Genomic DNA, 24,631 nt, shown 5'->3' with positions numbered 1-24,631 from the left:
AGTCACATGTTTTCAAAAACAACTGGATTCTGGTAAGTGAGCGAGCCCCTTTAATCCAACCTCATAATAGAAGACCAAGTAAGGAGTAACATACTCCGAATTGTGACGTGAGACAAAAACAGTACTCTCTCTCTCTCTCTCTCTCTCTCTCTCTCTCTCTCTAAAACAAGCAAACAAACAATAAAATACCTGTCATTTTACTGAGAAACTAAAAAATGTAAACTGAACTATTTTTGGAGTTGAGGTTGGCTCTTCTTGGTGAACTGAGCTGAGTCATGTGACTCACTGAAAAGATTTGGAATTCCCATCACTACTTCCCAATGAGTGCTGACCCTGATCCCGAACCTCCCCCAGCATTCCAACAACATATACACAACCTTCAGCAATGAACTAAAATGGCATAATGGACTAAGCTCATTTTACTATTTTATTTAATTTTATCCTGACACCCTATAGGCCAATTGGCCTGTCAGCCTCTTACAAGGCTGTCTGTGTCTATCAAGAGCACATTTCATCTACCATCGGCTTGCTAGGCCTGTCGCAGCTTCCCAAACAAATACATGTATTCACACCTGTGGGCAAGTTAGAGTAGTGAGTTAATCTAATCAGTATGTTGTCAAGCTGTGGGGGAAACTGGAGCACCTAGAGGAAACCCACACAGACATGGGGACAACATGCAAACCCCACACAGAAAGGCCCCTGTTAGCTGCTGGGCTTGAACCCAGAACCTTCTTTGCTGTGAGGCGATAGTGCTAACCACTACACCACCTTGCCGCCCCATTTTACTCTAACTTATAAAATTATATTGAAATAAACAGTGAAATATAAGGACATCTCTTAATATGTTTGAAGTGCAAAGTGAATTTTCACAATTTATGCTCCATAAATTTATTAGTATTCAAGGAACCATACAGTGGTGCTTGAAAGTTTGTGAACCCTTTAGAATTTTCTATATTTCTGCATAAATATGACCTAAAACATCATCAGATCTTCACACAAGTCCTAAAAGTAGATAAAGAGAACCCAGTTAAACAAATGAGGCAAAAATATTATACTTGGTCATTTATTTATTGAGGAAAATTATCCAATATTACATATCCCTCAGTGGAAAAAGTATGTGAACCTCTAGGATTAGCAGTTAATTTGAAGGTGAAATTAGAGTCGGGTGTTTTCAATCAATGGGATGAGAATCAGGTGTGAGTGGGCACCCTGTTTTATTTAAAGAACAGGGATCTATCAAAGTCTGATCTTCACAACACATGTTTGTGGAAGTGTATCATGGCACGAACAGAGGACCTCAGAAAAAGCATTGTTGATGCTCACCAGGCTGGAAAAGGTTACAAACCATCTCTAAAGAGTTTGGACTCCACTAATCCACAGTCAGACAGATTGTGTACAAATGAAGGAAATTCAAGACCATTGCTACCCTCCCCAGGAGTGGTCGACCAACAAAGATCATTCCAAAAGCAAGCCGTGTAATAGTCAGCGAGGTCACAAAGGACCCCAGGGTAACTTCTAAGCAACTGAAGGCCTCTCTCACATTGGCTAATGTTAATGTTCATGAGTCCACCATCAGGAGAACATTGAACAACAATGGTGTGCATGGCAGGGTTGCAAGGAGAAAGCCACTGCTCTCCAAAAAGAACATTGCTGCTCATCTGCAGTTTGCTAAAGATCATGTGGACAAGCCAGAAGGCTATTGGAAAAATGCTTTGTGGACGGATGAGACCAAAATAGAACTTTTTGGTTTAAATGAGAAGCATTGTTTGGAGAAAGGAAAACACTGCATTCCAGCATAAGAACCTTATCCCATCTGTGAAACATGGTGGTGGTAGTATCATGGTTTGGGCCTGTTTTGCTGCATCTGGGCCAGGACAGCTTGCCATCATTGATGGAACAATGAATTCTGAATTATACCAGCGAATTCTAAAGGAAAATATCAGGACATCTGTCCATGAACTGAATCTCAAGAGAAGGTGGGTCATGGAGCAAGACAACGACCCTAAGCACACAAGTCATTCTACCAAAGAATGGTTAAAGAAGAATAAAGTGAATGTTTTGGAATGGCCAAGTCAAAGTCCTGACCTTAATCCAATTGAAATGTTGTGGAAGGACCTGGAGCGAGCAGTTCATGTGAGGAAACCCACCAACATCCCAGAGTTGAAGCTGTTCTGTACGGAGGAACAGGCTAAAATTCCTCCAAGCCGGTGTGCAGGACTGATCAACAGTTACCGAAAACATTTAGTTGCAGTTATTGCTGCACAAGGGGGTCACACCAGATACTGAAAGCAAAGGTTCACATACTTTTGCCACTCACAGATATGTAGTATCAGATCATTTTCCTCAATAAATAAATGACCAAGTATAATATTTTTGTCTCATTTGTTTAACTGGGTTCTCTTTATCTACTTTTAGGACTTGTGTGAAAATCTGATGATTTTTTTAGGTCATATTTATGCAGAAATATAGAAAATTCTAAAGGGCTCACAAACTTTCAGGCACCACTGTATGTGGGTGGCACGGTGGTGTAGTGGTTAGCACTGTTGCCTCACAGCAAGAAGGTCCTGGATTCAAGCCCAGCAGCCAGCGAGGGCCTTTCTGTGTGGAGTTTGCATGTTCTCCCCGTGTCTGCATGGGTTTCCTCCGGGTTTCCGGTTTCCCCCACAATCCAAAAGACATGAAGGTTAGGTTAATTGGTGACTCTAAATTGACCGTAGGTGTGAGCATGAATGGTTGTTTGTCTTTGTGTCAGCCATGCCATTAACATATGGAACCATATGTTAATATCAGAAGCTTAGTTTCATGCATCAGAGAATAATTGTCATTTTCTGACAGTTGATTAGTCCAAGAGCTGTTTACTCTGAGCTTAAAGGTGCACTATGTAGCATTTAGGGGGATCTATTAGCAGAAACGGAATATCCATCCACCCATCTATTATTTGTAACCGCTTATCCTGTGCAGGGTCGTGGGCCTATCCCAGCTGACTATGGGTGAGAGGCGGGGTACACCCTGGACAAGTCACCAGGTCATTGCAGGGCTGACACACAAAGACAAACAACAATTCACACTCACATTCACACCTACGGTCAATTTAGAGTCACCAGTTAACCTAACCTGCATGTCTTTGGACTGTGAGGGAAACCGGAGCACCCGGAGGAAACCCACGCGGACACGGGGAGAACATGCAAACTCCACACAGAAAGGCCCCTGTTGGCCACTGGGCTTGAACCCAGAACCTTCTTACTGTGAGGCGACAGTGTTAACCACTACATCACCGTGCCGCCCAGAAATGGAATATAATATTCATAATTGTTTTAATCAGTGTATAATCACCTGTAACTACAAATCATTGTGTTTTCATAAGCTTTAGAATGACCCCTTCATATCTACATAGGGAGCAGGTTCTCTTCCATGAAGCCCACCATGTTGTATCACTATGTTTCTACATTAGCCCAGAATAGACAAACCAAACACTGGCTCTTGAGAACACATTTCATATTTCACATTTTTACAACTGGCAGCTTGAATTCTACACTGGAAGAAGAAGAAAGGAAGACAAAGGACATGAGTCATTTTCAGAGACTGATGGTGTTCAGTACAGGTTTGCTTTTTCTTTTAATTTAGTAATTTGTAAAACATTAATATAAATAGTTGGCCCTGGTACTTATTTAAATTGCTGTTGCAGTTAACAGTTAACCACATCAGTGGTTTTCCTTGTATAGAATATCTAATATATAATTGAATGGTACGTAGTGTTCGTGGATGTGGAAATAATAATGGAAATAAGACAGTCAGGTTAGGAGTAACGTAATTTTCTGATTGACATTCTAATGAACCAACTGTAATTTCTAACTGTCAGTACCGGATTAGTTTTCTTCCTTTTTTTTTTTCTTTTCTGAGAAGTTTTTCATGTGACACTTGTTACAAGTAGCCTGCTCTGTAAGCGGCCAAAGGAACAGAAGAAGAGTTGGTACAAAGAAGTAGAAAGAAGAACTAATGTCAATGAAGTTGCATTCTTGATCATGTAAATGTTTTGGAGGTTCCAATAAAATAACATTATGCTTACAGTTTAAGCTTGTGTGAAGTAAAGTTTTATTTGTGCTCATGTAGTGTAAGTGTACACATAAAGCCCAGGTATATCACGTAGCCAACCAACCACAAGCCAGGGTTTTAGTTTTTGGAAGAAAACCGTAAAAGTTTCAAAAAGTGTTTATGACATTAGTATTATTTTATTTTACTTTTATATCACAAATTTATCGGAAACTCACCTAAAACTATTGAAATGTTAATTAGCCTAACAGTTGCTAAGAGAAACAAAAACGTGGCTGCGGTTTTACAGACAGATATTATTGCACATGATGGCCACTGTAGGTTCTAATACATGCTTGGAAAAGGAGGGGTGAGGGAGAGGTATTCAGTTGGTTGCAGTCTGCAACTTCACCACTAGATGCCACTAAAGCCTTCATAGTGCGCCTTTAATTTGAAACAAAGCTTTCTGAACAGTGAGACTCTTTTGTGCACATAGTACATAATAACAACATCTGGTGGTTAAAAACAAAGTATACTGCACCAGGGTTGACACTGTAGCCGTGCTTCATTATTACCTCTGATAAAATTATCGTTTCGATTGTTGTAATAGCTAATAACTGTCAGACGACATTACTGCATCACACAATTCATGCAGATTTTTCAGTTGAACTTCTCATCTCATCTCATTATCTCTAGCCGCTTTATCCTTCTACAGGGTTGCAGGCAAGCTGGAGCCTATCCCAGCTGACTACAGGCGAAAGGCGGGGTACACCCTGGACAAGTCGCCAGGTCATCACAGGGTTGACACATAGACACAGACAACCATTCACACTCACATTCACACCTACGGTCAATTTAGAGTCACCAGTTAACCTAACCTGCATGTCTTTGGACTGTGGGGGAAACCGGAGCACCCGGAGGAAACCCATGCGGACACGAGGAGAACATGCAAACTCCACACAGAAAGGTCCTCGCCGGCCACAGGGCTCGAACCCGGACCTTCTTGCTGTGAGGTGACAGCGCTAACCACTACACCACCGCGCCGCCCCCAGTTGAACTTCCATTCTGCAAATCTCCCATTCTACCACATCCCAAATGTGTTCTCTTGGATTCAGATCTGGTGACTGGGAAACACACTGAAGAACAATGAACTCATTGTCATGTTCATGAAACCAGTTTGAGAGGACTTTTGCTTTGTAACATGGTGCATTATCATGCTGGAAGCAGCCATTCCAAGATGGTAAATTGTGGCCATGAAGAGATAGACATGGTCAGCACCAATACTCAAATAGTCTGTGGCATTCAAGTGATGATTGATTGGTATTAACATTCCCCACACCATTACAAAACCTCCACCAGCCTGGACTGTTGATACAAGGCAGATTGTGTTAATGGATTCATGCTGTTGGAGCCAGATTCTGACCTTACCATCTGTATGCCTCTGTAGAAATCAAGATTCATCAGACTAGGCTACATTTTTCCAGTTTTCAACTGTCCAGTTTTCTGTTCTTGGCTGACAGGAGTGGAACCATAGGTGGTCTTCTGCTGTTGTAGCCCATACGCCTTAAGGTTCAACATGTGCATTGTGAGATGCTTTTCTGCTCACCAAAATCGTATCGAGTGGTTGAGTTACTGTAACCTTTCTTTCAGTTCAAACTAGTTTGGTCATTCTCTGTTGACCTCTCCCATCAACAAGGTGCTTCAGTCTGCAAAACTGCTGCTCATTAGATGTTTTTTATTGCACCATCCTGAGTAAACTCTAAAGACTGTTGTGTGTGAAAATCTTACAAAGATGACTTCTGACTGTGATGCTGTAAATGTAGATTTAGATGATGTAACAGATGTTACACATAAAAAAATTCATGTTAACGATCCCACACAGATACCCTAAAGATTGCACTTACCAAAAAATCAATTATGCCTAAGACTCATCTACTCTTCAATATACAACTGTAGACTTTAAAACTTCTGCTGCAATCATAAAGAACCTGATGCTTCCAATCCTTCCAATATACTCAATACTGTTTGTCTTTATAGAATACAATTGTAGAAGAATAATGGCTCATAATCACACTATCTGGTGTCATCTAGAAGAGGATGCGTTCCCTTTTGAGTCTGGTTATTTCAAGGTTTCCTTATCACGTCATTTCAGGGAACTTGTATTCAGCACTTTTGCCTTTTTTTAATTTCTCAAAAGGGATCTAAATCTACATTTGGATTTCTGTAAAGCTGCTTAGTGACAGTGTCTGCTGTTATGAGCTATGTAAATAAAATTGAATTGAATAGAATTGAATTGAAAACAGAATTCTGGTAAAATATAGGTGCATTTTTATGAATCCAAGGTGAATGTGAATCTTTGGACTTATATTTTAGAAAACCATTTCAGTTCCTAATAATGGTACTAAAAGTTCATATTCATAAGTTCACAGTATCCATTTTGTAGTTTGGTTTGTTTTAGAGAGAAAAAAAAGGCCAATGGAATGTAAGGAATGGAAAAGTGGTGCAACACTTTCTCTGGATTTAATGTGGACCATGCAGAACAAACTGATCCTATAAATAATAGCGTGAAGATTCTTACTCCTGAGCCATCAGCATGTGGAGAACAGTTCCTGGAAATGAAGCTTGCATTACGCATGTTACAGTCAACTCTTTCTACTGCTACTGGAGTCTTGAATATCTTAAAGAAACTATATTTAACCTTGTAAAAAACTGCTAACATTGCGGTGGAACTGTGGATTTTTATTGCCTTCCTTGATTTTGAAATTTGAGTTTTTTGATTTCGTGGTCATGTCCATGTTGATTCTCCTTTTGATGGTGTTCTCTGGAACTCTGCCATCAGGTGGCTTGGTAAGAAATGTTATTTTTTTGATTGCTATTTCAACACATGGGCCTACTTTTGCTCTGACAAAGTGGCCACAAGAAGTGTTATTCCAAAAGGCTACAGTTAGGTAAATTAGGCTGTTTTTCTTTCCCATCTATAACTTTCAAATATATGTTGATATTAAGCTGGGTCTAGGTTTAAAGTAGTTAATAAATCTAAATCTACAACTTTACTATTATCTAGTTAAATGGGTCGTTCAGTGACAAAGCCATCATTCAGAATAATGCAATGCGTTTTGTTTTCAGTTTGAGTTGACAATAACAGAACAAAAAATTGTTTATATAAAAAAATATGGATTTGGAGGAATAAGAGTTAAAACAGTTCAACAGTATCACCTATACACTACTGAATAGAAATAATAGACAGTCATTGCTGTAAAATACAGTGATTACATAAAATAGTCTAATTTAATTCTTTGAATATGTCTCATCAAGGTTTGTATTTTTAGTGTTTTAATTATATTTGAATAATTATTAATAACAAGAACCATCAAAATACATAGCTCTAGCTTCAGTTAGGTGGCTAATCTTAGTGAAAAAAGTTTGTTTATGTCTTTCTTTTGCATTAATACATCAATGTTAACACAAAGAAATAGCCTAATATATGAATCACCTTTACTAACATTCAGTGAGATGGCAGTCTTATCTAAAACAAACATACTAATATGTGTAAATACGATATGATGATCATTTTTTTGTATTAATAGAGCCATCTTATCAGTGAGAAGTCAAATTAAGCATGTTAGGACATTTTTTATCTGGGCTATTTTACTTGTTGACCGTGATGACTTCACTCGAGGCATATAGACATTTAAATAACTAAAAAAAAAAAGTTTCCCAGTGATTCTCTGTGTAGTTAAGGGTTCCTGGGATCCCAAGGGACCTCTTTGGGACCATCTCTAAAAGGGAGACCCTCTGTTTAAGGATTCCCCAGAATAAACTAAAGAAACCTTTAGGGTTGTAAATTTAACAAGTTTCTTTACACATCTTGTTAGAAATTATTATAATATGTATGTGTGCAAAGAATTAAAATGTTAAAAACAGTCTATATTTAGTGATTAGAAAAATGAAAAATGTCTATAATCCTTTTTTTTTGTCAATTGAGACAGAGGATGATTGTCCTTTGGAGTTGTTGGAACTGAAAGAGAGCATTCAGAAACTTAATTATGAGCTGATACTCGGGGACTGGAAACTGCAGCACCTGCATATACACCGCCACATCAGACCTACAGCACAATCAAATGAGGACATTACGAGCCTACCAACTCTGCCAAGCACTGGGGGAAACCTGCTGGTTCATGATAGAGGTGTTATGTTTATACAAGTTATTATAGATTATACAGTGACATCCATCTTAGCTAACTGCAAATGTAAGAGGGCGACCGACCCTCGATGGTACTGATTGCAAGTAATGAAGTCACTAACTACTAGCAACATCAGCGGCACACTTAAAAGCAGCGTCTTTGCACAAAACAGGAAGCATTTGAAAGTTTACTATTGAAATATTTGATATGTGTAATGGTTATGGTTTTATTATGGTTTAGAAATACAGTACATTTAAAACTTTGTATAGAAAAGAAGGGAAAGATAAAGGACCTACGTAAGAAATCAAACTACAATCAGTATTATGAGAGGAAAAATGTTAAACAACCAAAGTGATGAATAAAGGGAAAAGATGAAAGATGAGGTCAGTGCTGTCCCAAGTGCTGTGCCAGACCCATGCCTGAATTAGCATAATGAGAACTTGAAGAACCGAAGACTATCATTATCAATAGTGCTTGATAACAGTGACTAAAAAAATTATAAGGAAAAAAAAATCAGTTCTCGGTAGCACTCTAGCATTTTTCTTTCTGATTGCAGAATTTTCTCTCAACATGCATTTTATATACACTACCGTTCAAAGGTTTGGGGTCACCCAGACAATTTTGTGTTTTCCATGAAAAGTCTCACTTTTATTTATCACCATAAGTTGTAAAATGAATAGAAAATATAGTCAAGACATTTTTCTAGCCATTTTGAGCATTTAATCGACCCCACAAATGTGATGCTCCAGAAACTCAATCTGCTCAAAGGAAGGTCAGTTTTATAGCTTCTCTAAAGAGCTCAACTGTTTTCAGCTGTGCTAACATGATTGTACAAGGGTTTTCTAATCATCCATTAGCCTTCTGAGGCAATGAGCAAACACATTGTACCATTAGAACACTGGAGTGAGAGTTGCTGGAAATGGGCCTCTATACACCTATGGAGATATTGCACCAAAACCCAGACATTTAGTAGAATTTAGCTAGAATAGTCATTTACCACATTAGTAATGTATAGAGTGTATTCCTGATTAGTTTAAAGTGATCTTCATTGAAAAGAACAGTGCTTTTCTTTCAAAAATAAGGAAATTTCAAAGTGATCCCAAACTTTTGAACGGTAGTGTACTCTTGCTATAAATTTATGGCAGACTGACCTTTTCACCTTTTATGGGGTGTAATAGAGAATCAGAGTGGAGAACTGTAATTATGAAAGGGAATTATGTATTTGGGCTGTGTTTTTTTACCTTCAGACTGCTCAGAGTTGTTTGACAGGCGGAGACCCGAGAGTGGGTTCTACCGGATCAGACCGGATAGAACTCTTGAACCTTTTCTTGTGTACTGCGATATGGAAGATGGAGGAGGCTGGACTGTGGTACAGAAACGTCGCAATGGTAAAGTGGATTTCAATAGGTAGGCTATGACTCTTCTCTGCCATTAATGGGGAATCGGTGAGACAGCTGTTTCCAAATTGGTTGACAAACAAGAATTTCAAATGTTTTCCATTCATTCATTCACTTATTCATCTTCAGTAATTACTTTATCCTGGTATTGGTTGTGGCTGCCAGTCCATCACAGGGCACATATGCACACACATTTGAACACTGATTCATACTTAGGAGTAATTTAGCATAGCCAAGCCACTTACTAGGGTGCTTTAGGCCAGTGGGAGGAAAACAGAGAACATTATACAGTATTATTAGACATACAGGACACTTGTTTTTATTCCATTGAAAGTGCATTCTATTCCCTTCTAGCAGATTTCTTTCATTTGGTTTGATAGCATGCAATATTGTTAGCATATCACTTATGCTATGTGTATTACGCCACTCTACCCCATGGAGAATGAGCGTTGAATATGGTTTACAATATTGCAAGGTGGTCAAGACAACGTGACGTCACACGTTGGAGCTGATGTGAATATTCAATGAAAAAGTTTTCTGCTGCGCATGTGCAGAAGCATTTCTTTGTTCGTCGGGAAAGAGAAAGACGTGTTGAACACCTGAAAGACTACCAAAACTTCATTAGATGTTCTTCACGCATATTTATAAGGGGGAAAAAAAACAAACAAACAATGGACACTGAAAAACTGGAAAAGAGTGTGTGTATGTCAATAGCGGACTGTTACTATTAGAGCTGGGACTTCATCTCAGCCAAACCAAAAAAGCAACAGGGCAAAGGATTTTGTAAGGGATTACTGGCAGGCTGCCAGGTTGCTCTGTTGTATGTAGTTGTCGATGTTTATTTTAAAAGTAACTAAGTAAATTACATAGGGAAATGAATACTTAAGTCTGAGTGAAAAATACTGGCATGAACATACATGGAAGAAGAGTCTGGAGACAGAAATCTTAGTTTCTCGGTCGTTAGCCTGTGCAACTTGCTCTTGATAGCACTGGCTTGACCGCTTTATTAGCATTCGCTAACACTACTGATGAATGCTACATCAGCTGGAAGGTGACTTCACTGCTGCACTGATGGTTAAGCTTGGCGTTGGCCTTTGAGTAGGTCCAGGATGATAAATTTTTGGTTCCTCCCACTATAAATCAAAATCTGATTGGTTAATTCATCTGTCACTTCCTACATAAACATACACTGCCTCCCGACAGTGAAGTCCTAACCAATGAGTGAGCCGGCTCTAAACTCTTCTCAGCCTAGAGACAAGAAACAAAAAAAATCTCATTGGATAACTCTAATGTTTTCAGAACAGTAACCCTTTCATTTCTGAAGCAAATTTGATAGAAAATGAGGCCAAATAAGAATTAGAAGGGAATAATTATAATTAAATTATGAAAGAAATTAAAGAATGAAGGAAATTAAATACATTTGAAATGCTGATATGTTTGGGCCTTCTCTGAAGACCTAGAAGGCCCTGACGGTTCCCCTCTAGTGTATGTATGTATGTATAATAATAATAATAATGGCTTTGAGTGGTATATCAGATATATTCCATTCAGCTAGCATGATATTGAACTTGTCTCCGACTTGTTCAATATCATGCTAGCTGAATGAAACATATCTGATATACCACTCAAAGCCAGCCAATATTATTTAAATATTGGAGGAATAAGTATGTTCCTCAGAATTTGTGCCTGAATGGGCATTTTGAAACCATCCAAGGGATTAAGCTTGGCTATCTTTGTGAGAAGGATATCAATTACGGGATTAAAAAGGAAAAGCTTCTCTAATTAATACTAAATTACAATACATCATGATGTTTGTACATGTTCATGCAACATAACACATAATAACTATTAACCTATTACTGGAATGCCTTCTTTCCAGAGACTGGGAGGAATATAAGAATGGGTTTGGTCATCTCACATCAAGCAAAGATGAGTTCTGGTTGGGCAATGATCATATTCACTCCTTACTTTCCAGTGGTAGGTTGCTGTTGGTTAATCTGTAAAACATGTTATCCCATGTTCATGGGAAAGATTTAGTTTATCTGTATATTCCATGAAGGTGAAAAGGTAATGAAGATTGATCTGATGGACTGGAATGGAGAAAAATCATATGCGATATACGATAACTTCAGAATGGCAGATGAAAAGGTAAGCATTAATATCCTATCATCAATATCTAAAAATAAAAAAATAAAATAATGTTGCATTTGTAGTATTTCCAATCCCCAAACATAGTGTGTCTTATATCCGCTCCTGTACATTCAGGATAAGTACAGGCTATACTTTGGCATGTACAGTGGCCGGGCTGGAAATGCCTTGTCTGGTGGGAGTAATATGGTGGAACAGTGGTCTGCTTCCCACAGTGGCATGCTGTTTAGCACCAGAGACCAGGATAATGATCGCTACCTGCAAGGAAACTGTGCTGTAGAGAACAGTGGAGGCTGGTGGTACAACAGGTAAGGTACAAAACCTATACAATGTTGTAGAACACATTTGCAGGTGCATATTCAAAAGGATCCTTTATTACAGTTTCAACAAGGGTTCAGAACATGTTACTTACAGATGGTGTGTATTCAGACTAATCCTTCATTGATAGCTGTTACACAATTATTTGCTCCTCTTTAGGTGCCATGCTGCCAACTTGAATGGAAAGTTTTATCGTAGAGGAAACTATACAGCGAAGTATGACAATGGGGTGGTGTGGAGCACCTGGCGAGGATTCTGGTACTCCCTCAGACACACAAGCATGAAGGTGCGACCTACAATATTTTTGGACAGCCTGGGAAGTGGAGCAGGACCTGACAGCTAAAACGTTACACTTTATGCTTATGCTTTATGGCATGAGAAGTGAATTTATGCCACACCATTATGAAATCCAAACATGCAGAAAAAGTGCCGACTGCAGTAAAATATTCTGATTATAACCTACAGTTAACATGCATGTGGATCACAGATATACTACAGATAGATTAGGGACAAAATTAGCTCATGTTTTAAGTCGTTCAAATTCTGTAAAGCTGCTTTGCGACAATTTTTATTGTTAAAAGCGCTATACAAATAAACTTGACTTGACTTGACTACAGCATTCCTTTGCTTTCTGGAGTGTAAAATGATATAGTAAACACACATCAAATAATACCTGCATGAAATGTCATTTATGATAAATATATCTTTCAATGTGTATGACCATTATCTGAACAGTACCAGAACAGTCTCTCTCTCTCTCACACACACACACACACACACACACACACACACACCATTCTATCATTATGGGTACCTGCTATTGTCATAATTATTAATACAGCTAATTAACAATATTTTATACCTGCTTTTTTCAATAAAATCTGCAGTTGTTTAAAAATTTGTTTTCCTCCTGGGGGACCAGCAAAGTGTCATATCTCTATCCTTGTAATGACATGATATACAAACACCTCCTTACACCCCCATACTGCACTTTCAATTTCTATAAAATATACACTATTCAGGGTCTGCATTTACATGAAGAACAGGAGGCATAAAAATCTAATAAAGGTAAAGACAGATAAACATGAAATTTATTTACAGTACATACAGAACATAACTTCCCTGCCCATGAGCTGAGACATTTCTTCCAGTGTAAAGAGACTCCCACAGTTTCAACTACTCTGAATTATCCTTTAGACTACATCCAGATTATGATTAGATTCTTTTAAAACAAAATTAATATGCAGTAATCCTGCAAAATTCCTAAGATATGAAAATAGCTTATTTTCCATTTGCAAAAAAAAAATGCATTTATCATTAGATTAAATATTGTTTATATATCACAATTTAAATGGTTTTAGAGACAAACCAAGCTGCTGCAATATATCACTTAATGCAATGAAAAACTAATCACACGAGAGCTTTTTCGTTGAATGTGTACTCATTTACTTGATAATTTCAACTTGGTGTTATCTGTTAAAATATCCAAGTTGACCTTTGGCAGTATTAAACATCCACTGTATAGGATTTAAGGGGATCCATCAGCAGAAATAGAATATTCTTTTCATAAGTATGTTTTCATTAGTGTATAATTAACTACGAATTGTGTTTTCATAAGCTTAGAATAATATATATCTAGAGAGAGCATAGGTCCCCTACTTCCTAGGAGCTGCCATGTTGCACCGCTACAGTAGCCCAGAATGGATGAACCTCCAGAGAATACTTTCCATGTTTCATGTTTTTACAAGTGGCACCATGAATCCAGAAGGAAGAAGAAGAAAGGAAGACAAAGAAGAAGAAAGCAGAGGCATCAGTGCTGACTGACAAGTTTGAGAACCCAAATTTTGAAAAATGGAGGAATATACTTATTATTACCTCGCCCGCTACGGAGTAAGCGGGGTGAGGTATTGTTTTCGGTTGGGTTTCTTTGTTTTTTTGTAAACGATATTGCAGGAAAATGGCTGGATCAATTTTCATGAAACTTTCAGGATAGATGGGCATTGGTCTCAAATAGAACCTCCAACATTTTAAGACTCATCTGGTCAAGGTCACCAAAAAGGTCAAAATAGGTTTTTGTTGTGGCTACTGCCTCATATAGAGGTGTTAGCCACTACATCATTGTGCTGTAAGAATGTAAGTGTAACGATTGCGCGCTGCGCATGCACATGCACATGTTCCGATTAAAATGGCCAGTGAGTGTATACAATTCGGTTCACCATTCAAAATAAATGGACTAGACTAAAGAAATCGCTTTCGGACATGTTTATGCTTATTACAGAGGGAAAGTGCATTCCACTGAGCTCTAGCGCTGGGCCATTTCCAGGAAATAAGTGTTTCGGTCATGGCGACAGTGTGTGTATGTCAGCCTCGGTTCGGTGGTTTCAGTTTCGAAAACTGTAAGAGGTAAGAGTAGAATAATATAAAGTACAGACACTTGGTATATTTTACTTCTATGATTTTTAAATTGTTCGTAAATATATCTGCTATATTTACTGAGTGGACATGGTATCAGAAAATAGTTGTATTTATAAGCAGTAGCCACATGTACCCATAGGGTACCTTTTTTTTGTGATATCTTCCTTCATATCCATCATAAGTGCTACCGGGCGGGGTTTGTTTTGCCGGGCAACATTTGTTTAGAATGAGAAAAAGCAAGAGGCCATGAATGTAAGTATCAGAAGTAGACTACAGGCACCTGATGGCCACCATATTTTCTGATATGTGCTTGGAAAGGGAGGAGTAATGGAGGGGCATTCAGTTGGTTGCAAACAACTGAATCCTACAGTGGTGCTTGAAAGTTTGTGAATTTTCTATATTTCTGCATAAATATGACCTAAAACATCATCAGATTTTCACGCGAGTCCTAAAAGTAGATACAGAGAACCCAGTTAAACAAACGAGACAAAAATATTATACTTGGTCATATATTTATTGAGGAAAATGATCCAATATTACATATCTGTAAGTCGCAAAAGTATGTGAACCTTTGCTTTCAGTATCTGGTGTGACCCCTTTGGTGTGCAGCAATAACTGCAACTAAACATTTCCGGTAACTGTTGATCAGTCCTGCACACCGGCTTGGAGGAATTTTAGCCCGTTGCTCCATACAGAACAGCTTCACCTCTGGGATGTTGGTGGGTTTCCTCACACGAACTGCTCGCTTCAGGTCCTTCCACAACATTTCAATTGGATTAAGGTCAGGACTTTGACTTGGCCATTCCAAAACATTAACTTTATTCTTCTTTAACCATTCTTTGGTAGAATGACTTGTGTGCTTAGGGTTGTTGTCTTGCTGCATTACCCACCTTCTCTTGAGATTCAGTTCATGGACAGATGTCCAGACATTTTCCTTTAGAATTTGCTGGTATAATTCAGAATTCATTGTTCCATCAATGAAGGCAAGCTGTCCTGGCCCAGACGCAGCAAAACAGGCCCAAACCATGATACTACCACCACCATGTTTCACAGATGGGATAAGGTTCTTATGCTGGAATGCAGTGTTTTCCTTTCTCCAAACATAATGCTTCTCATTTAAACCAAAAATTCTATTTTGGTCTCATCCGTCCACAAGACATTTTTCCAATAGCCTTCTGGCTTGTCCACGTGATCTTTAGCAAACTGCAGATGAACAGCAATGTTCTTTTTGGAGAGCAGTGGCTTTCTCCTTGCAACCCTGCCATGCACACCATTGTTGTTCAGTGTTCTCCTGATGGTGGACTCATGAACTCAGAGGTGCCCACTCACACCTGATTTCAATCAATGGAATGACAAACACCTGACTCTAATTTCACCTTCAAATTAACTGCTAATCCTAGAGGTTCACATACTTTTGCCACTCACAGATATGTAATATTGGCTCATTCTCCTCAATAAATAAATGACCAAGTATAATATTTTGTTTCATTTGTTTAACTGGGTTCTCTTTATCTACTTTTAGGACTTGTGTAAAAATCTGATGATTTAGGTCATATTTATGCAGAAATATAGAAAATTCTAAAGGGTTCACAAACTTTCAAACACCACTGTATGTTCATTAACAATGCTTCTAAAGTAACAATGCTTACTGTATATTTAACTTGTTAATCATTTGCCAATAACATACTAAATCTCTTCAGAGCACACTGTATGATCTGAGAATAAAATTCCTGTAGTGTGCACATTTAATATGACTTGTGATGTTAATAGATAACTAATGAAAATAAAATGAAATTTATCCACAAAAATAATAAATTATTTATCATTCAGCTAATTATACAAGTTGTTATCAAAATGGTCATTCCCAAGTAAAGGCTCTAAACTTATTTTAAAAGGCAAACCACAACAACCAGAGAAACATTTAATTGTGGGAATTCAGCTCTGGAGTTTCTGATCTGGACATTCTGAGATATAAATCAGGTAAGTCAGAGTTCTTTCATTATTTCTGTTCCATCCTCTTCTCCCAGATATCCAGAAATGTCCATCATTCGCTGCTCATCCTCAGTCAGGCCATAGGAGGAGCTGCTATAGTCTGCAGAGAGTGGGAGGCTTCGGCATCGGCCCCTGCTCTGATCACAGCTAGAGAACGTAGAACTTCGCTGTCTGTGGTGGCTGGTTGATGAATTGGCTTCTCGCAACTTTCTGGCCAAAATGTTCCTCTGGATGGGTGACGGACCTCTCCTGTTCCAATTTTGTTCTGCCCTTTCTACTCGATCCATCCCAAAAGATGGAGTCCAGCCCACTCCAGAAGTGTCAGTTACTCGATTTTTTGCTGGTATTGAAGTCCCTGAATAACCCATTGAGGGTTTGGATTTTGAGAAGGAAGGTATATCTACCCAAGGTCGCTGCTGATGGTCACTACAGCTGTCATGCATCCTATATTTCGTCTGAGACCAGTCCTCCATCTCAGGTATTGGATGCTCCCAGGCTCTGGTTCTACAGCTGCCTTCTGGAAGCTGACGGGGGGCCACTTGAGTCATGCTTCGCTCCCTAAAAGGCTGTGGCTTAGGTAACTGCTGCAGGTTGCTTTCGTTGAAGCTAGATGTCCTCCTGAATTTTGGATTCTTAGAAAAACTGAGTCTGGTTCGTTCCACCATTGCCACCCAGTCTGCAGTGCGTTCTTGCCGTCGATCCCGATCACTAAAAACAGCTTTTGGTGTGGCAGAAATAAGGTCCACCTTGACCTTGGGGTTCAGTCTGTCAGGCAGAGTGGCAGAGCTTCTGTGAGACCATGTGGGCTCTGTGAAAGGGGATTTGCGGAGGTGACCGATATTGACTTCTTCTTGACTTTCCAGGTCCTGAGGCACCGGCGTAAGTCCAGCAGATGTTGAGGCTGTGGCTTCCACCATGATGTCATCAACAGGACTCTGGGAGACATGATAGACTTGTGTGGCCTCTTTAAGTCCTTTCTTTTTCATTTCCTTAAGCTGCTGCTGTGCCAAACGGTAACCAAAAATGGGTGGAAGAATCTTTTGACCAGAGGGGGACAGCCTCTCAGGATCCTGGGGTAAGGGTGTGGGGAGGGAGAAACTCTGCTGACAGGCCAGTACCCCCTTGTCTGATGCTGTTCGCATAGACATAGGGCATGTTTGGGTTTTCTGAAGTGCAGCTGCCCCTACACTCTCAGAGAAACTAGGCCTCTGCATGCTGCGTCCACAAATAGAAGCCTCATCCGAGTTCTTGCGTCCGCCGGGAGAATGCATAGACTCAGGCCGTGCTGAGCTACACTTTGGGGCATGGCACAATTTCCTCCACACTGTGATGAGAATAGTGACCAGGATGACAGTCAGACAGAGAGAGATGCCAGCCACGACAACTAGATTTCCTCCAAGAAAGGAGTCCACAGTTGGAGGAGGTGGGACAGAAACGGGAGGCAGGATGTCTATAGATAAGACAATTAGATAATAGGGCAGACTTTCAGAAATTAAACTGCTACAAATACAAATTTGAGCTTCTACTTCTATTCTGCAAAAGAATAAAAAGACATGGGACTGAAAAAAATGTTCCATCACACATTATAAGACATTAGTGATGACCATTGCTTACCTGTGCAGTCCTCCAGGGAGCAGAGTGACTGCTCTCGAACCATGCCAGTGCACTGTATCCCACCACCAGGGGGCAGCAGGCACTCACGCATACGCTCTCGCACCCCTTCTCCACAGGTCACACTGCACCCACTCCATGTTTGCCATGGGCCCCACATGTCTACTAATAAATCACACATACAGGTTGTTAACTGAACTGATTATGCATCCCAGTAGAAAAATTTCAATGGATATAATGCTGTTGGTGATGGTTAATCAGCATTATTATATTATCTGGATATGACAAAAATACACTTATATTCAATTCAGGTGACCTGCAGTAAAAACTCTCTTGAAAGTTTAAAAAACTTAAAATCTCACCAGCATTTCTTTGCACAATGATGCACGTGTGTGCCAAACTGGAGGACTGACTGTAGATGCGCTCGTAATGAAAGCAGTACTTTTTCTGGCCAAGATCAAACTGGGAGCAATTAAACTCTGTTTCATTCTCCCCTCGGGTGAGAAAGTGAAAGGCAAGCTGAGAGGGAGGTTCATGCTCTGCAGCTGCACTGGCCTCTTTATACAGCAATACCTTCCCTGTGGTGACTGTGCAGGGTGGAGAGAGCAGGCGGACAGACACTGTTCCCTCACAGCCTCTCCTGTAGATGTTCTCAACCAGAAGCTTGTAGGAGAAGATCCGAGACAAATAGAGTGGTCCTGAGGATTTGATGTCCTGTTGAGTATAGTGGGACTTGAGAGCTACTTGGATGAAGCCAGCCTCAGTCAGCAGGGAGGCACACGTGAGGTCCACATGCTGGGACTTCACAACCTGGATGTCATGTGTCGTTCGTTTCTGCACCTTGTCAATGGTGTTCTTCCCAATCTGGTTGTGCTCCATGTAGCTGACCTCTAGGTAGAGGGATGAGTTGCTGTTCAGGCAGACATGGAAGTCCATGTTGGTAGACACAGAAACCTGAAAAGCACCAGAGCTGTGGTTGTTGTTAGTACGTTCCACTCCAAAGTGGAAAATGGGCCACTGGATGTGTAGTACTGGGCTCCACCAGCTGGAGGTACTTTTCAGGTCACCCTGGTGGCCCATTTGGTCTAATCTGAAGCTGAAATTCCCAGCATATAGGAAGTATGTGCAGTCAAACTCCACAATGCCTGCTGACTGGTTGAACGGCAGAGGTCTAGTTCGCACAGTTAAATTCTTATCAAGGTCAACCAAGTCCATGGATAGTTCGCTGTCTGTCATGTTGCTGTTAGCAGTGTATGTGACAAAAACACTGGCATTGCTTAGAGCAACATGTACTGGGGCCCACGGATGTAGACCAGCCATTGCTGAAAACGGGGGGAAAAACACAAAGTAAAACACAAGCGAACAAAAAAACAAAAAGGGACACAGCTCGTAAATGAAAACAATTAATACAGAATGATGAAAATATACTATAAGTTACTGAAATATACAGTCCAAGTTATAAATCTACAGCATTCACCTTGTTTCCGATTGTTGAACTATTATTTCCCTCATGAACGTTCCCTAAATTAGATCTTCAGAAGGTATAATTCAGTTCACTCCTTTAGTCTCACCCTTGCTTCCATGGATCTTGCAGTAGAATTGTACCCAAGAACTGCTGCTGTAATCGTAAAGACTGAACTGTGTCAGTTCTCCTATTTACATTGTGCTCATTCTGAACATCCTGTCAACGCATTTAGTACTGTTTGGCTTTATAGTATACAGATGTACAAGAGGAATGATTTATAATCCTGTTATCTGGTGTCACCCAACAGAGGATGGGTTTCCTTTTGAGTCCGTTTCCTTAAAGTTTCTTCCACAGGCCATCTCAGGGAGCTCTTCCTTGTCACTCTTGTCTCCTACTTGCTCATTACGGATCTAAATTTACATGTATTTCTTTAAAAGATGCTTTGCTACAACATCTATAATTAAAAGCACAATTGAATTGAACTGCTTTGATACATCTATCATAAACAGGAACCCATATTTGTCTATTCGACACTTACTGCCAGATAATGTACATACTCTAGATCTCTCTCTCTCTCTCTCTCTCTCTCTACCCCCTCACCCCCATTTACATCTTTTTGACAATAGACTCTGGGTCCTTACATTCACTTGAGCAAGTCATTGTGACTTACGAATGCCACTACACAAAGGTCACTTCCCAAGAAAAAAAAATACATAAACCAACGGAAAAGCGGGCAGGAAAAACACTCCCTCCCTTCTCTTCCTATCTAAGCCTGCTCGACTAAAGAACACTGCTTATCCTGGACCACTATGTGATATCAGGTGCCATAATTATATACTTAAAAGTAAATGATTATGTGCAATGAATTTATATAGCTATGGATCAAGGTATTGCAACTAATCTTATCTTGTTGAACTTGTTGTATCATTACAGTCCTTATTTATATCTTCGTGTGTCTACTTACCAAATCCCATAAGGAGGAGCAGGAGCAGAAATTGGACGAGTGGGGTGAAACCCTGTATCATTCCGACGCATGTGTCCTCTTTCTTGCTTGCTCAACATCACCTTTTTATCTTCCAACAGCCCTGTAAGTTCCACACTATTCCACAAGGCAGCAGAAATTATCAATAGTTTTACAAAATGCTTCATTTCATTTATTTAACATCTCAAGACATGCACATATATAATAAAAACAGGATTATAATATGTTAAATATACACAACTGTCTAGTTCATAATATCACCAAAAAGGCACTCTTGGACTACGATCATCTCAGTGAAGCTAATAAATAAAATAAATAGTTCAGCAAGTCCTTATAGAGAGCAAGATCTTTCTAGATTAGCAGTTTGTGCTACAGTTTTCCTTACTTTGTACTTACATAAACATCTACATCCAGCCCAAGCAGTTTGATTCCTGTATTGAAAACTCAGCTGCTCTTTTTCCGCTTGACTCAGCACCAATCTTCGTATTTTGGGGGTTCCTGGGATCCATATACTTTATACTTTCTGAACAATCCTAGCCTCAGGAATGAACGCATCAGAGTCAGATTTGTTCCCCAAACCAGTGATTCCAATTTTCCAGCTTGTCCAATGTCCAGTGAAAATACACAACCATCAGTGCTCCATCTCCAGTGTTCCATCTATGACACACACACACACACACACACACACACACACACACACACACAAATGTAGATGTGTGTGTGAACCAGTTCACAATGAAAGAACAAAAAGAAAAAAGAAAAAGCCACCACATTTCATAAATGACACTAAGCAAAACACATGTTGCACAGGGGAATCCAGAAATGGATTACATTACTCTACTTAATGTCTTAATGTTAGACTCAGCTGTATTTGTGCTCTCTTTATTATGCTTTATTTATATGTTTAGAGACTTCAAACCTTTTCTCTTCTGTATTTAAAGGAGACGGATTCTACGTTAGACTTTACTCCCTTGTTAGTGAGCTCATAAAACTGTGTATTTATAACTCGAGTCAACCACAAGAGCACTACTTAATTTAATTTAAAGTTGTGGCTAGTTGTGCTATTTAAATTGATAGCCTTTACGCCCATTCAAATGTTTGGTGCATGTGAATGCACCCACAAACATAAAGTACTGCAATAGCCTACTAAAACACAGAAAACATTTAAAATTTTTAATAATAATAATAATAATAATAATAATAATAATAGGAAGAAGAAGAGAGATACAAAGAAGAAGAAAAAAAAACTATTTCTTTGAACTCAAGTTGACTTGCCCAGTTTCCACATTTCACTGAGTTCATATGCTGATATTTTATTTAATATTTTCTGTAAGACTGATACTCCCTGATAACTTCATTCTATATAAAATATATTTAGTCCAGTAAGCAGTCTATGTGGTACAACAGATAAAATGCCATTTACTTACAGCATCTGTGTGATGAACAGAAAGAGGAGCTGAGGGAATCATAAACTACATGTTTATCCACTATATCGATGCCTACCAAGGCTCTGGGAGCGTCAAGGAGAGGAGTGGAGAGCAGAGAAGAGGAGTGGAAAGGAGTGGAGTAGTTGCTGAGAGTCTCTCACACTGCTGCCAGACTGGGTGGGTTTCCGTGCTGGTTTTCATTGGATTGGAGTAAAATGTGTGTGTGTTTGGGTGAGTGGACAAAATGTGGTTTAAAAAAAAAAAAAAAAAAATCATAAATTCACTGCTTTCTCATGTACCTTAAGAACCTAGACTTACCGGCCACTTTAATAGGAACACCTGCACCCATGCTTATTCATGTAATTATATAATCAGCCAATCATGTGGCAGTAGCACAATCCCAAACAAATAAATAAATAAATAAATGGGGGGGGGGATCACGCAGAAGCAGGTCAAGAGCTTCAGTTAATGTTCACAGCAAACATCAGAATAAGGAAAATATGATCCAGTGACTAACCATGGCATGGTTGTTGGTACCATATGGGCTGGTTTGAGTGTTTCAGAAACTGCTGATCTTGTGGGATTTTCACACAGAATGGTGAAAAAGAGAAATAAACATCCAGTAAGCAGGAGTTGGGCAGCACAGTGGTGTAGTGGTTAGCACTGTTGCACCACAGCCAGAAGGTCCCGAGTTCAAGCCCAGTGGCCGATGGGGGCCTTTCTGTGGGAAGTTTGCATGTTCTCCCCATGTCTCTGTGGGTTTCCACTGGGTGCTCTGGTTTCCCCCACAGTCCAGTTAGGTTAACTGGCTACTCTAAACCATAGGTGTGAATGTGTATGTAAATGGTTGAGTGGAGAAAGCCTCTATAATCATCCAGCAGAAGGCAACGGGAAACCACTACTGTAATTCTTCCCTAGATTTGATGGCTGAAGCTGTCAGAGTGGACCAGCCATCAGGCAGAACACTAAAGAAGGAATGAGCACGAGTTCTGCTGATTGAAATTCCTTGTCAATGAACAAGGTCAGTGGAGAATGGCCAGACTGGTTTAAGTAGACCAAAAGCCGACAGTAACTGAAACGAAACCGTCAATGACGGCGTAGCTCATTCCAGCCCCGTCTAGTCCAGAAGGAACGATCTAAAGAGAGCCACCTTGCACAATAAATGTTGCAAGCTGTATACACCCTAGGAATACCGACCTATTTGCCAGAAAGAATCCAAAACGGCGAGGAATTGACCAAGCAGGAGTGATTTTTGTTGAACTGCTCATTAAGGCTTAATTAGTCCATAATTTCATTAATAATTGTAATTAAGCAACTCTGGGTAGAAGTTATATGCACCCTAGGTACCCCTACCTTCATGCCAGAAAGAATCAAAATCGGTGAAGAATTGAGAGAGAAGTAGTGATTTGTGTGGAAACTGCTCCTTAGGGCTTAATTATTCCATAGCTTCATTGTTAATTGCAATTATGCAAATTTGGGTAGAAGCTATATGCACCTCAGGCAGACCTAACTTCCTGCCAAAAAGAATAAAAATCAGTGAAGAACTAAGAGAGAAGAAGCGATTTTCGTGAAATGTGGACGACGTCGGATGAATGACGGACAACCCATGATGGGATAAGCTAATTGTCTGTTGGCCAGATGAACTAATAATCACTCTTTACAACCATGGTCAGCAGAAAAGCATCTCAGAAGGCACAACGTGTCAAGCCTTGAGGTGAATGGACTTCAAGAGCAGAAGACCACATTGGGTTCCTCTCCTGTCCATCAAGAACAGGAAACTTAGACTACAGTGGATACAAGCTCACCAAAACTGGATGATGGAAGACTGGCAAAAAATTGCCTTTTATTTTCAGCATATATCCTTAAAATGCTAACATCTTTATTATGCTTTGTCATGTCAAGAGAAGGTCAATGTTTTTGCACAGTTATAGCACATACATTGTACTGTGATCGTGATCTGTTACTAGCATTGGTTCAAAATAAACTATATCAATAATGGGAGTTTAATCATCTATCATGAGTATGCGCTTTATCCTGGTCAAGGTTGTGGATTCGGAGCGAGTTTCAGCAGAGTGTGCATGCAGTGGAGGGAGAATTCACCCCATGATGGGACTCCAGTCCCCATGCACACAAGTGTACAAACTCATTCACACTTGTGGGCAATTCAGCAGAGCCAATCTGCCTACCTGCATGTTCCGGATAGTGGAAACCAGAGAACATGTAAGAAACCTACAAGAACACAGGTGAACATACAAAACTGCACACAGACAGTAATCTGAGCTCAGGATCAAACCCTGTTTAAGTCACATTTCATCATTCTCCTAATCATATGATGACAAGATTAAAGAAAGCAAATATCATTATCATCTTAATGTCAAGGGCAGCACGGTGGTGTAGTGGTTAGCACTGTTACCTCACAGCAAGAAAGTTCTAGGTTCGAGCCCAGTGGCCGACGGCGGCCTTTCTGTGTGGAGTTTGCATGTTTTCCCCGTGTGTGTGTGGGTTTCCCCCACAGTCCAAAGACATGCAAGTTAAGCTAATTGGTGGCTCTAAATTGACCGTGAGTGTGAATGGTTGTTTTTCTCTATGTGTCAGCCCTGCAATGATCTGGTGACTTGTCCAGGGTGTACCCCGCCTCTTGCCCATGGGCAGCTGGGATAGGC

The 24,631-nt window shown here is 39.8% G+C and overlaps 2 protein-coding genes across 3 annotated transcripts; one reads left to right on the top strand and one right to left on the bottom strand.

Moving 5' to 3' along the window:
- The first annotated feature begins 6,619 nt into the window (after positions 1-6,619).
- Positions 6,620-12,950, top strand: fgl1b (fibrinogen like 1B). Its single transcript, XM_060908407.1, has 7 exons — positions 6,620-6,876; positions 8,015-8,216; positions 9,461-9,620; positions 11,490-11,587; positions 11,670-11,758; positions 11,876-12,066; positions 12,236-12,950. Exons 1-7 carry the CDS (start codon positions 6,817-6,819, stop codon positions 12,417-12,419), a joined length of 984 nt encoding a protein of 327 aa, XP_060764390.1. The 5' UTR covers positions 6,620-6,816; the 3' UTR covers positions 12,420-12,950.
- A 3,107-nt stretch (positions 12,951-16,057) lies between these two features.
- LOC132873599 (thrombospondin type-1 domain-containing protein 1) lies at positions 16,058-22,120 on the bottom strand. Of its 2 annotated transcripts, none has more exons than XM_060909315.1 (6): positions 21,969-22,120; positions 20,938-21,198; positions 20,524-20,658; positions 18,457-19,416; positions 18,098-18,259; positions 16,058-17,933 (listed from the first exon to the last, which is right to left on the bottom strand). In XM_060909315.1, exons 3-6 carry the CDS (start codon positions 20,582-20,584, stop codon positions 16,477-16,479), a joined length of 2,640 nt encoding a protein of 879 aa, XP_060765298.1. In that variant the 5' UTR covers positions 20,585-20,658; positions 20,938-21,198; positions 21,969-22,120; the 3' UTR covers positions 16,058-16,476. The 2 variants fall into 2 exon arrangements, with proteins under 2 accessions (XP_060765298.1, XP_060765299.1); XM_060909316.1 differs by having other exon boundaries at positions 18,098-18,256.
- Positions 22,121-24,631: the final 2,511 nt, after the last annotated feature.

This window comes from Neoarius graeffei, chromosome 25 (genome assembly GCF_027579695.1).
Source record: "Neoarius graeffei isolate fNeoGra1 chromosome 25, fNeoGra1.pri, whole genome shotgun sequence".
Taxonomy (NCBI): Eukaryota; Metazoa; Chordata; class Actinopteri; order Siluriformes; family Ariidae; genus Neoarius; species Neoarius graeffei.
The sequence above is the reverse complement of the archived record's forward strand: the minus strand, read 5'-3'. Positions and strand labels throughout refer to the sequence as shown.